Here is a 13,990-nt window from a genome sequence, read left to right on the forward strand (position 1 = left end):
AAATAACGTATAGGCATATCAGATAAAAAAAATATACTGGCATACCTGTATAATGTTGCTGCATTATTCCGAGAATCTGGATTCAAGTATTCAGGATCAAAAAGTCTTTCAATCTTCTTACAAAAAAGTTTACTATTAAAAATAAATGATCAAAAAATTAAGTTTTTATATTCATTCTACTAGTTACATGACAGTGACAATAATAAATACTAATCTATATATACACATAGAAATTTTTCTCAATTTGCATTATCTTGCTAGCGTTCTCGCTAGCATTCTCAGTAACAAAACTTGTAATAAGAATCCTTTGATCAAGAGTCTGTTTTCACAAGAAGAATAAAGTTAGCAGCTGAAAACCTCCAGAACTCAACCGCCGCCATGCTCACAGCTGCTCTCTACATGCTTGGATGAGTCTCGTCCATGAGTGGATCTATTCCTGGACTGGGCGGCGTCTCATACTTTATACTACCAATATACCAATATACCATACCACATTTGATTAAGTTTAAAGTAGAAAGCAACCAATCTTAGGGGGAAATATATTTATACATACACCACACACACACACACACACACACACACACACACACACACACAAGCACACAAGGCTCAACCTTTAACAACATGTTACTAATCTCTTATAGAAGGGCTTAATGGCTCCTGGGTGAAATACAACAAATTTCACACACTTTTCTCTAAGAAACCCTTTTTTGTCTCATTTTTTAGTGGATTGTATACAACAAGAAATACAAATTAAATTATTTTGGTTCTGCTTGGGAGGTAGAGTTTGGGTTTGGGGTGGAAATATGGTGGTGGGAAGGTGTAATGGTGGTGGGACTGGTGTTTGAATATTAAATGTAATAAAATATTGTGAACAATTTTATAAAAATTTTTAAAAAGTATAATGCATGGAAAAAGAATAAAACTGACGGATATCTATTGCTTTTATCCTTTATTATTGAACACCAAAAAGAGTTTTGAGATTTAACAATTCTGGATCTACCAATAATGTGATATGTGCTCTTAACATATAAAAAGCTTAATCTGATTTTTGCTTTCTAATCAATAAAATGTGGGGTCAAGAGCTGAAGGAAGCAGGTAAAGTATTTACCTTGCACCCAGGTCCATGAGGCTGACCTGAATTCGATCCCTGGCATCCCATATGATCTCCTGAGCACCACCAGGAGTAATTCCTGAGCAATGCCAGGTATGCTGCCCCAAATGAAAAAAAATATGGGGTCATAATTTCAAATTCATATATCTCATGAGGGTAATGAAGTGGTTTTTGTTTGATTTGGCAGGACACACTCAGGAACAACTCCTGCATGTTTCTGGGGGGGTGGGGTCAGGAGTCACTCCCAGCAGTGTTTTTGGGGGATCAGAGGCAGTTCTGGGAATTGAACCCACACCTGCCTTGTGTAAAGCATGTGCACTAGCTCTTTGAGCTATCATCCAGGTTGAGAGAGTTTTTATTTTTTGGTTTTGGGGCTACACCCGGTGGTGCTCAGAGCTTACTCTTGGCTCTGAACTCAGGGATCACTCCTGGCAGGGTTCAGGGCACCATATGGGGAGCCAAAGAAAACCCAGGCATGTAAGTGTGGGTTTTCCCCACTGTGCTCTCTCTCCAGCCCAGAGTTTCTAAAGAACATCAGACACAGAGTAAGTAAGCAACAAAAGTTAAATATACCATTATACATAATATGACTGATCATTAGGGTCAGAGTGATAGTACCATGGTAGGAGGTTTGTCTTGTATACGGCTACCCTGGATTCGATCTGGTACCCCATCTGTTACAATGAGCACTGACAGGAATAATTCCTAGATACAGTGCCAGGAGTAAGCCCTGAGCATCACCAAATATGACCCCCTCCAAATATATACATATATATATATATATATATATATACACGCACACACATACACACATACATATATATGGCTGATCATTATATTTTCTACATATGTGATTAATCCCAGTTATATGTGCAAACTATTACTAGTTTCCTTCCTGTCACATCTGCTGTTATCTAGGCCACATGTAGATTATGGGTCTCAATCCTGTTTTCAAGAAATTAGCTCTTGGATAATTCCCCTGTGTACAGAGCCAGGGGTAAGTCCTGAGCACCGCTGGGAGTGACCCCAAAACAAAGCAAGACGAAACCAAAAAATATCCACTTTTTTTGGTTTGTTTTTGGGCCACACCCAGCTGTGCTCAGTGCTCTAAGCTCAGGGATCATTTCTGGTGGGGCTTGGGGAATGGAATCTGGTGCTGAGTTCTGAACCTGGGTTTGTTGTGTACAAGGCAAGTGCCCTACACACTGTACTCCTCTCCAGCCCCCCAAATCCACTAATCAGGGTGAAGAGATTGTACAAGAGTTAGAACACTTGTGCATGTAACTGATCCTGGTTCATATTCCTAGCATCACCTCCAGGGGTCACTCCTAAGCAGAACCAGGAAAAGCCCTGCCAAGTATGGCTCAACCTTCCACCCCTACCCTCCTACCCCCCACACCACCACCAAATTACATCATACCATTTCTCCTTGTTGCCACTCATTCTTAGAATGGAATTATTCTCCTTGCTATAACCTAAATAGCTCCTTAATTACATGACCATTGTTAAACTCATCTCATACTACTATTTCCTTTATACCAGGCCTATCTTAATGATTTTAACCCAATTCATAACATGTTCCATACAGTATAAAAAAAACTAGGTTTTTTTTCTTGAGTTAGCAGTTATGGATAAATTTGCTTCAGTTAAAGTAGAAATATACAACTATATTCTAAAATTAAGATATTCTACTATAATAAAAATATATATTTCAACCAAAATAGTTTATTTCAAATTAAATTTAAAAATTACCTCCTGAACTTATCCTTCTTGTCTTTTAAATCATCAACTTCATTGTGTGTAAACAGGTCAGCTATACGTGTGAGCAGATTTGCATTAATACAGTTCATGTTGCATGGGGTAGCAACTATGGCATTCATATTTTGGTGGCAATACTGAATGCATTGCTCAACCTAAAAAAAGAAAACCCCCAAAATGGATGTTGATAAAAGGTACATGGAGGATAATATCATGTAAGTCCTTTCAAAGACAAAATTAATTTAAAAGCTTGATTTATGTGTCAGGATTAACTGAATTTTACTTAGCTGGGTTCATCTACACTATTTAAAGTAGTTTAGTAGGTCAAAATGATATCTCTATATAAAGTAGAAAAAGAATTTTCAACCTTCTTACAATTTCAAATAATATGTTAATCAAACCAGGACTATTTATGGTTGTGGCAGGTATAAATCTTTGTCCACAAACACAAACATATAAGATATGACTTCGTTGTCCACAAACACAAACATACAAGATATGACTTCTTAGGAGTACACATAGTAAGGAGTTTAAAACCCCTGACTTGTAGGGAGAAAATTTCAGTTGCAGCAGTTATGCTGTGCTTAGTCTTTTTTTCCCTCTTCTCAATCTGAAATTTATTTTTTGAAAAATTTTGGGAAATTTTTTTTTTTTTTTTTTTGCTTTCTGGGTCACACCCGGTGATGCACAGGGGTTACTCCTGGCTCTGCACTCAGGAGTTACTCCTGGCTATGCTCAGGGGACCATATGGGATGTTGGGAATCAAACCTGGGCCAGCCGTGTGCAAGGCAAATGCCCTACCATCTGTGCTATCTCCCTAGCTCCCACTTTTGGGAATTTTTTAAATTTTATTTTCATAAAGTTGTTGACATTGATTACATTCAATATTTCAACACCAATCCCACCATTACACCTTCCCAATACTATTTAGGGAAAAATTTTTAAGATTTTATTTTTTGTTTTGTTTTTTTGGTCACATCAGCTGTGCTCAGGGCTTAACTTCTGACTCTGTGCTCAGAGATCACTTCAGCAAACTCAGGAGTCTATGTGGGATGCTGGGGATTGAACCCTGGTCAGTACCCAGGTCAGCCATGTGTAAGACAAGCGCCTTACCCACTGTTCCTCCCATTCTTTTTTCTGATATTAATTACTTCAGGGAAAGATTAACAAAAAAACACATATACTAAAAGTATCCTTGTGAGTTTTGACATCGAAATCTAGTGAATAATTTTTATGCCAAGAAACATTGGGAATAATACATGAGGGATCTGCAGAATAGTACAGTGGGAAGGGCACTTCCCTTGCATGCAGCTAAAAACCAGGGTTCAATTCCTGTATCCCATATGGCTCCAAGCCCAACCAGAAGTGATTCCTGAGCTCAGATATAGAGTAAACCTTGAGCACCACTGATTGCTGCCCTCCCCCCTAAAAAAATTTCCAGAACTGATACATAGTAGCCTTTACCCCTTCCCAATAGAACAAAGTGTCCTCAATAGAAACTATCAGTTTATTCTAAAGGAATCACACTTTTAAATTAACAATGAATTCAGTAAGATGGCATAAGAATTTTCTGGATATCGAAAAATCCAAGTATATGTTAAATAATGCATGGATGAATAAAAGAGGTTTTTAAAAATACTTACTAGTGTATCCATTTTCAAAAACTCTGATGAAATAAGAATAGAAATGACATTTCCTGGTTCTGAAAAGAGAGAGAGAATTAATTCTCCTTTTGATTTCTACCTCAGTCTTCTCAGAGTAGTCTCTTCTCAACTTAAAATGATGTAACATTATAAGAACAATTAATTTAACCGTACTACAGCTTGTACTTAATAGAGATATGACAGAAAATGAAGTTAAAATTTAGAGAATAGACAAAATACAGTATATCTGCCCTAGAATTAGATTCATATCAAATAAAAAAAAACTCCAGGGGCTGAGCAATAGTGCAAGTGGACAGGGCATTTGCCTTGCACACGGCTGACCCGGGTTCGATTCCCAACATCCCATATGGTCCCCTGAGCATCACCAGGAGTAATTCCTGAGTGCATGAGCCAGGTGTAACCCCTGTGTATTGTCGAGTGTGAACCTCCCCCCTCCAAAAAACACCCCCCAAAAACAAAAACACTGCAGCCTAAGTTACGATATATGTATACTCCTTAACTAAATAAGAGAAGATCATTAACTTTGAGGCTATTCATCATACTAGAATCATAATGAGAACAATTTTTAAATGATAACACTATGCATTTAAATGTTTGCAAATTATGTAGCTATTTTTAGTAAGGTTGTTTCAAAAGTATTTGAATACTTGCTAAGTTGGGGAACAGTTTTTCCCCACGGTGGCGGATACATTGTGCACTGGATCTGGGCAGACATGGGGTAAAAGACAAGGAGGGCTCGGAGAAACACCCTCAGGAAGCAGCAGATGGATTTTCACTTTATTGCCAAATACACACATATTTTATAGAGGACCCTGGCTTACAGGAAGGTTTAATCACATACTCATATAAAGTTTAGCATTATTGGCCTATCACCTTTTCTTTCTTTTTTTTTTTTAATTTTTATTAGTGAAACACCATGAGGTACAGTTGTAGACTTACAAATTTTTGTGCTTGGGTTTCAATTATACAATGATCAAATACTCATCCCTCCACCAGTTACCATTTCCCAACACCGCGGATCCCAGTATCCCTCCCGCCTCCCATCCCCTCCACCCCACCCTGCCTCTGTGGAAGGCCATTCCCTTTTGTTCTCTCTCTCCTCTTGGGTGTTGTGGTTTGCAAAAGAGGCATTGAGTGGCAATCATGTTTGTTCTATAGTCTACTTGCAGCATGCTTCTCCCATCCTGGGAGGATCCTCCCAACATGCTTTATTTGGTGCTCCCTTCTCTATCTGAGCTCCTTTTACCCTCTAGCATGTGTGGTTGGCCTCCAAGCCATGGAGCAAACCTCCTGGTACTAATCCCAGCCACTCTTGGGTGTTAGTCTCCAGGGCAAAGCAGAGTAGAAAAGGTGATAGGCTCTCAGTGAATCACAAACAGACACGGAGAGCCTATCACTTTTATACTCTGCTTTGCCCTGGTCCAATCCCAATCAAGGATAGATGCTGCAGTTAGGATGACCTGTTAAGCATATGTGACAGTTTCTGTGTCTTTGGCATATGAGACTATGAGGTTTAGTGAGGCTCAAGGATAAACACCCGGTGCTGACACCCTGTTCTTGCCAACATTTGCCCAGATAATCCCTTCTGCAGGGCCTCTCTTCAGGACCGCCTTGCAAGGTCATGTTTTATCTACTCCAATGACCATCACCATGATCCACATTACTATAAATTTAATTAAAAAGATTCTGTGCCCCCACGAGCGGCTCTCCAGCACGGCCATGGCCCCAGAAGCACAAGGACTTAATGCAGAGCATAGGCAGCTTGTAGCAGAAAAGTGAATGGACTATGCATTAATCCACGCCACCATGCCTGCCCGGAGGGGAAAGGGTGTTGCTCCCTTCCACCTTTTTCCTTCTGGAAAGAAAGATGGCAGCCACTTCTGAGCTTAATGGAAAGCCAGGTACGAGCCGGTCGTGATGGGGCAACTGAAACCTCACGGGAAGGGGGGCATTCCCGGCTCGTCCTTCACGCCCTACCAAGGTCACGAGTTGCTCCCCACAAGCGGCTCTCCGGCACGGCCACGGTTCCAGAGCACAGAAACCAATCTCATAATTATCTGACTCTCAGCAGAAATACTTCCAGGCTTAATAAGTAAAATATCAGAAATCCTAAATCGCATGGCTGCTATAGCGGCTGCGAGACATCATTTGATTCGTGTGACCAGCTGTAGAAAACAAATGATTTCACAATGCCTTTTCAGCATGTCTGATTTGGGGGTGTAAACTCTAAATAATATTGGTGCATCTTTTGTCGAAACAATGAATCTAATCAAAGTAGATCGAGTGTTAACTAGAATTCATCTGCCTCACAGGCATTGGGAGGATGGGGGGGGGGGATGATTGGGGTTCTACGTGATGAAAAATAAGTATTGGTAAAGGGAAATATGTTTGATATTTGCATGACTGAGACTTAAACCTGAAACCTTTGTAACTTTTCCCACAGTGATTCAATAAATTAAAAAAAAAAAAGATTCTGAAATAGGGGGTGGAGCAAAAAGATTCTGAAATAGGGGGTGGAGCAAAAGTACAGTGGGGAGGGCGTTTGCCTTGCACACAGTTGATCCAGGTTTGATCCCTGGCATCTGTTATGGTCCCCCAAACATTGCCAGGAGTAATTCCTGAGCACTGCTGGGTGTGACCAAAAAAAATTCTGAAATATAAAATTTAGTACAACAGAATGATTAATATTACTTCTTTTTTTTTCCTTTTTAGGGTCACACCCAGCAATGCACAGGAGTTACTCCTGGTTCATGCACTCAGGAATCACTCCTGGTGGTGCTCGGGGGACCATATGGGATGCTGGGAATCGAATCTGGGTTGGTCGTGAGCAAGGAAAAGAAACTCTTTCACTATAATCACTGTCACTGTCCTCCCGTTGTTCATTGATTTGCTCGAGCGGGCCCAGTAACATCTCCATTGTGAGACTTTGTTGTTACTGTGTTTGGCATCTCGAATACGTCACGGGTAGCTTGCCAGGCTTTGCTGTGCAGGCGAGATACTCTCGGTAGCTTGCCAGGCTCTCTGAGAGGGGCAGAGGAATCGAACTCAGGTCGGCCATGTTGCTGCGTGTAGTAAGGCTAATGCCCTACCCGCTGTGCTATCTCTTTAGCCCTTCACTATAATAATCCATGTAAATAAGTGTCTTCAGTGGCTACAAACACATTGCCACTGTTGTAGTTTTCTTCAGTGTCTGACTTAAGTCACTCCTAATGACAGTTGGTCCTGTGGACCTCATGGCTCTGTTCTTGGGGCACCAGGATTACCCTAGTGGCTCTCAGGGCCACTTGGGGTACATGTGGTGGTTTATCCAGGGCCAGGAGGTGTAAGAGATTGAATATGGGGCTAGTCCATGCCAGGCATATGCTCCGACCTCAAGGACATTCTTTTTTTTTTCTTTTTTGCTTTTTGGGTCACACCCGGCAATGCACAGGGATTACTCCTAGCTCTGCGCTCAGGAATTACCCCTGGCAGTGCTCAGGGGACCATATGGAATGCTGGAAATTGAACCCGGGTCAGCCGTGTGCAAGGCAAACACCCTACCCGCTGTGCTATTGCTCCAGCCCCTCAAGGACATTCTTAGGAACTGTAAAGGTTTTTTTTTTTCCAGTTTTAACTACGAGCACATGATGTTGAATATAGTGTGTGCCAATAATGTTAGCTGCTCTGCCTTGATATATGCTAAAGTTGCAATACTTTTACCCTCCATTACTTTGCAACAAGTGAACAAAGGTCAACACAAAACAAAAAGGGCCTGGGAAGTAGCTCAGCAGCAGAGAACTTGCTTTGTGTGTGTGAGCTCCTGAGTTGGATCTCTACCACAGAAATTTAAAAAAGAAAGAAAAAAAGACAGAGAAGTAATGCATAGTGTTATTAAGCAAAGTACTATGACCTCTGAGGTCCTCCAGAAGATGAGCTCTAGGGGTCCAGGGACATAGTAGAGTGGAGAGGAAGCTTGCCTTGCTTGTGGTGCAAGCTTGCCATCCCAGGCGACCTTGCCCTGCCAGCCCCCACAGCACTGACAATATTTCCTGAGTGCAGAGCTAGGCATAAGACCTGAGTATCACCAAGTACAGCAAAACAATAGACAAAAAAAATTTTTTTAAAAAGGATACTCAATAGTTCCTGCACAACTGCCGATCTAGAAAATAGCGCACTTGCTATTAATAAATTCACTATAACTTAATAAAATGGGAAAATGTCTATTTCTTAATAGACAGTCATTAATGTGAGCATAAATACTAATGCCCAAACTATTTTCCACATTTTAGTTTTGGCCTAAAGCAGCTAAGGGGTAACACACAAATTTCACTTCAAAATAAACAACAGATTATCTTTTACCTAAACTGGGCATCTCAGAGTCTTGATTCTCCTTGGTGTTCCTTTTAACATATTTTATCAGCCAGTTGAAAATGTGAACATCACAGTGAACTGAAATGTCCACCTCCTCCCAGCGCTGGGCATCCATTGATAAATATTCAGCAAAGTACTTCATTTCTGCTATCAAAAGATCCCGTGGGCAAATAAAATCTTCTTTCAAGTTTTTTGCTTCATCACATACATGTATCACCATGTTTGGCCTTCATAAAAATATTACATAGAAACAAAATTTTAGCTTTAGAAGAGGAGAGAAGGATATTGACAGTTGGAGTTGGAGAAGATAGATAGCAGGCAAGGTAGGTAAGCACTTGCTTTGCATGCAGCTGACCCAGATTCCATGCATGGCACCCCATATGGTACCCATCCCCAGCCCATCAAGAGTGATCCCTGAGCAGAGTCAGGAGTAAGTCCTGTGCATAGCTAAGCGTGGGCCAAAAACCAAAAACAAACAAAAAGAGTACATTTATTCAAGTATAAAATTAAAATGTACTTGGAGGTTCTCACCATAAGTCAGGGTTTGACAGTATTTTTCATCTGTTTTGATTTGTTTGAGATTATTATTAATTTTGGCTAAAATTCTGACTTAATAAAATAAAAAATACTTTTACTGTATGACTAATAATGTATATGGCTTAAAAATATTAAGGTTTAAGTTCATTAAAACTTAAAAAATATTTCACAAAGAAAAATAAAATAATACTTTTCTTTGTGTGGGGTCACCCCTGTTGGTGTTCAGAGCTTACTCCTGCCTCTGCTTTGGCATTCCTCAGCGGGGCTCTGGGGACCATATGTGATGATGGTGGGTAGTGCAGGTCAGTGCAGGTCGTATTAACCTGTCGTTTGCATTAACCTTACCTGCTGTACTATCGCTCTAAAAAAACTGTACCTAAAAGAACATGTTCGATTTCTTGTGAGAAATATAAAATAGCACTTTATATGGGTTTGAATGAGCAGGAGAAATAGACTAAATACTAAAATTGTAATACTGTTCATAAATAGGAAAAAGATAAAAATTATTCTTAATAATAAAAATCTTTCATAGCTACTTAGCTGAAAGTCTGTAGACATTAAATATAAAGAGGTAAAAGATTCTGAAGACTATATGTGCTTTTTACATATTTTAAAATAAGTTTAAATAACATACCAAAGAATGCTTTAACAATGAAACTTTTTGAATTTATTTTCCCTCGAGAATTCTTTTTGTTTATTTTTGGGTCACATCCAGCAATGCTCAGGGGCTACCCCTGGCTTTGCACTACTCAGGAACCATCCCTGGCAGTGCTTGCGGGACCAGATGGGATGCTGGGGATAGAACATGGGTCAGTCACAAGCAAGGCAAACACCCTACCAACTGTGTTATCTCTCCGGTCCTCCCTTGAAAATTCTATCAGCTCAAATGGAAACATGGATGTGATGCACTATTGTCTCCATGTGATTATAAAAGAAAAGAGCTATTCTGCTTTACAGTTTCTTTTGAACTTCATAAATTTCTAACACACAAAAATACAATAGTGGGGTCCTGAGAGGGGTGGTCTTGGTCACTCTGGTGGTAGTGAGGTGAGGTAACTAACTGTATATGAAGACCAGAGACATCAATACTATTGTAAACACCCAAACTTAACAACACTATAAGTATAAAAAATAACACTGGTACTATAGTAAAAAGCAGTAATACATCCCCCTGCCCCCACAAATTACATCTGAAATAAAACTGGAGGACAAATCAACATTTTTGTTAAAAAGGGAATAACTCTTTATAAACTATTCTTGCAAAGAAATTAAGTTCACAATTGGAGCTGAAGAGATAATACACTGGGTGGGGCATTTGCCTTGCATGCACCTGACCTGGCTTTGATCCCCAGCATCCCATATGGTTTCCTGAGCACTGCCAGGTGTAATTTCTAAGTGCAAAACCAAGATTAACCCCTGAGCATCGCCACATGTGGCCAAAAAAACCTCTCAAGTAACTGTGATCAAATATAAACAGGTAAAGGTTGGTATAATGAAGCATAACGTTTGTGTGGTTTGTATGAAACCAGGTTATTATAACTAAAAAACTGTTATAAACTAAAAATCACTGAATTACACAAATTGTAAATTTCTCTTTATGTTCTTCCGGCCATTCCTGGTTGTGCTTGTGGGGTCACTCCAAGTGGGGCTCAGGAGACTATATGGTGCCAAGGATCAAATCTGGAACCCTGGTGTGGAAAGCATGCATGCCAGCCCTCTGAGTCATCTGCCCAGTCCCAACAAGTGTCATTTTTTTTTTTTTGGTAGTAAAATACAAATAACCGCTATAATGAGCCAACTTAACCTTTTTTTTTTTGAGTGCTGAGGATTGAACCCAGGACATCATACATGCAAGGAATGTGTTCTATTAATGATCTACATTCATGGCCTGCATTTCAGTCATTACTAAGTGGAAGACAGTGGCATGCACATTGTTGTACAATATTCATCTCCAGCGTTTTTCAAAATGGTAAACGTTATGGTACAGAAATTATATATTAATAAATATCTCATGTGAAAAATGATCAAAACTGAAAAATATAGGTGAAGAGACAGTGGATAGGGTGTTTGCCCTGCACACATGCATCACCTGGGTTCTATTCTTAGCACCATGTATGGTCCTCCAGACCCCACCAGGAATCATCCCTGAACTCAGAGCCAGGAGTAAGACCTGAGAACAGCTGAGCATGACCCAGGCAGCTCCCATCCCCACAAGAAAGGAACAAACTAAAAAATATACAAAGACATTTCAGAGATGATGAAAAAGAAATGTCAGGGGGTAGGGGAGGGTGGGTAGGAGAGTACACCATCTCTTCTCAGGGTTTACTCCTGGCTCTGAGCACAGGGATCACTTTTGTCAGTGCTTGGGGGACCATATGCAGGCTAGGATCAAACCCAGGTCAGCTGTGTGCAAGGCAAGTGCCTTACCTGCTGCACTATCTCTTTGGCCTTCTAAATCTTTAAATCTTCATTTGAGTGACGGTTACATAAGTTAATATATAAGCACTGTTGTTCATCGATTTTCTCGAGCGGGCCCAGTAACGTTTCCATTGTGAGACTTTGTTGTTACTGTGTTTGGCATATCAAATACATCACGGGGAGCCTGCCAGGCTCTGAAGTGTGGGCGAGATACTCTCGGTAGCTTGCCAGGCTCTCCAAGAGGGGCGAAGGAATCGAACTCGAGTCGGCCATGTTGGCTGCGTGCAAGGCAAATGCCCTACCGCTGTGCTATCGCTCCAGCCCACATAAGTTAATAAAATTTGATTAAGTAAATCAATCGAACTGAAATATATGTGCACTTTATTGTATGTAAAATATAAAATATTTTAATATAAATTAAAATTTTATATTAAATTATATAAATTTATATTAAATTATATAAAAATATAAAATGATGGATATGTCGTTCCCAATGTTCTCTCTTCCGAAATCCAACATGCCATCTCGTCGGTAAAGAAACAAAGAGCACCTGGCCCAGACAAGATCAGACCTGAACACCTGAAGCACTTACCATCAGTACTCATCAATATATTGGCTCGACTCTTCACACGCTACCTGTCTGAATGCAAGGTTCCATCCCAATGGAAAACCAGCAGGACTGTACTACTATACAAGAAAGGAGACATCCACGACATTGGCAACTATCACCCAATCTGCCTATTGTCTGTCATCTACAAACTATTCACTCGAGTCATCCTGAATAGGATTAGCAGAACACTAGATGAAGGACAACCATGTGAACAAGCTGGATTCCGAAAAGGATCCAGTACCATCGACCATATCCACACAATAACCAAGCTCATTGAGGTATCTCGGGAGTTCAAGATGCCGCTCTGTCTAACGTTCATTGATTTAAAGAAGGCCTTTGATTCTGTTGAGACGGAAGCAGTCATGGAAGCCCTAGCCAATCAGGGCATACAAACTCAATACATCAGGATCTTTCGTGAGCTCTATTGCGGATTCACTACCAAAATCTCACCATTCTACAAAGAAGTAATCATCCATATCAAGAGAGGGGTTCGGCAGGGTGATACCATTTCACCAAAACTCTTCAGTGCCACCCTCGAGAACATCATGCGACGACTGGAATGGGAAAACATGGGAGTGAAGATAGATGGTCGGCAACTACACCACCTCCGCTTTGCTGATGACATCGTTCTAATAACACCAAACATCAGCCAAGCGGCACAAATGCTGAACGACTTTGACCGTGAATGTGGAAAGGTCGGACTACAGCTGAATCTTACGAAGACAATGTTTATGAGAAACAGCCTTGTTCCTGACGCTCCATTCGCTCTCAACGGAACCACCATCTCCGAATGCAACAGTTATATATACCTAGGTCGAGAAATCAACATGATGAATGACCTGGCACCTGAGTTACGCAGGAGGAAGAGAGCGGCTTGGAATGCCTTCAAGAGCATTGAAGAAATAACTAAAAGGACAAAGAACCTCCAGCTACGAGCACATCTCTTTGATTCCACTATTCTTCCTGCATTAACATATGCCTCAGACACCTGGACCCTACGAAAACAGGATGAGAACGCTATTCGGGTCTCTCAAAGAGGAATCGAAAGAACTATGCTTGGAATATCATGATTCACTCAAATGAGAGATAGAATCCGGAGTTCTGATCTTCGTCATCGCTCAAGAATCAGGGACGCTGTCTCATTTGCCAAGACATCAAAAATCAGATGGGCTGGACACGTAATGAGGTTTACAGACAACCGCTGGACTAGAGCCATTACTGATTGGATTCCACGGGACATCAAAAGATCACGTGGACGCCCACCTGTAAGATGGTCAGACTTCTTCGTCAAGACCCTAAATGATCGGTTTGAGGCTCTGCATGTTCCTAGAACGAACAGATACCATTGGGCTACGCTAGCACGCAACCGGGATGAATGGAGACGTTACTGGCACCCGCTCGAATAAATCGATGAATAACGGGGATTAAGTGATGATGATGATGAAAATATAAAATATAAGTCAAAGTTGCCATACATTGATATATTTTTAAATGTATATAAAGTGAGTAGTTAATCATTCGAATCATTTCATAATACAC

General features: G+C 40.5%; 1 protein-coding gene across 3 annotated transcripts in view; it reads right to left on the reverse strand.

Moving 5' to 3' along the window:
• SANBR (SANT and BTB domain regulator of CSR) overlaps positions 1 to 13,990 on the reverse strand; it is a 54,029-nt gene that overhangs the window by 26,439 nt on the left and 13,600 nt on the right. For all 3 annotated transcript variants that reach the window (XM_056122870.1, XM_056122885.1, XM_056122879.1), the window contains exons 5-8: positions 8,875 to 9,113; positions 4,516 to 4,574; positions 2,867 to 3,027; positions 46 to 132 (exon numbers count right to left, since the gene is read on the reverse strand). In XM_056122870.1, the coding sequence (XP_055978845.1) occupies positions 46 to 132; positions 2,867 to 3,027; positions 4,516 to 4,574; positions 8,875 to 9,113 (546 nt within the window). The remainder of the gene's footprint in view (positions 1 to 45; positions 133 to 2,866; positions 3,028 to 4,515; positions 4,575 to 8,874; positions 9,114 to 13,990) is intronic.

Source organism: Sorex fumeus, unplaced genomic scaffold (assembly GCF_029834395.1).
Source record: "Sorex fumeus unplaced genomic scaffold, SorFum_2.1 ptg000006l, whole genome shotgun sequence".
In the NCBI taxonomy this organism is placed as follows: Eukaryota; Metazoa; Chordata; class Mammalia; order Eulipotyphla; family Soricidae; genus Sorex; species Sorex fumeus.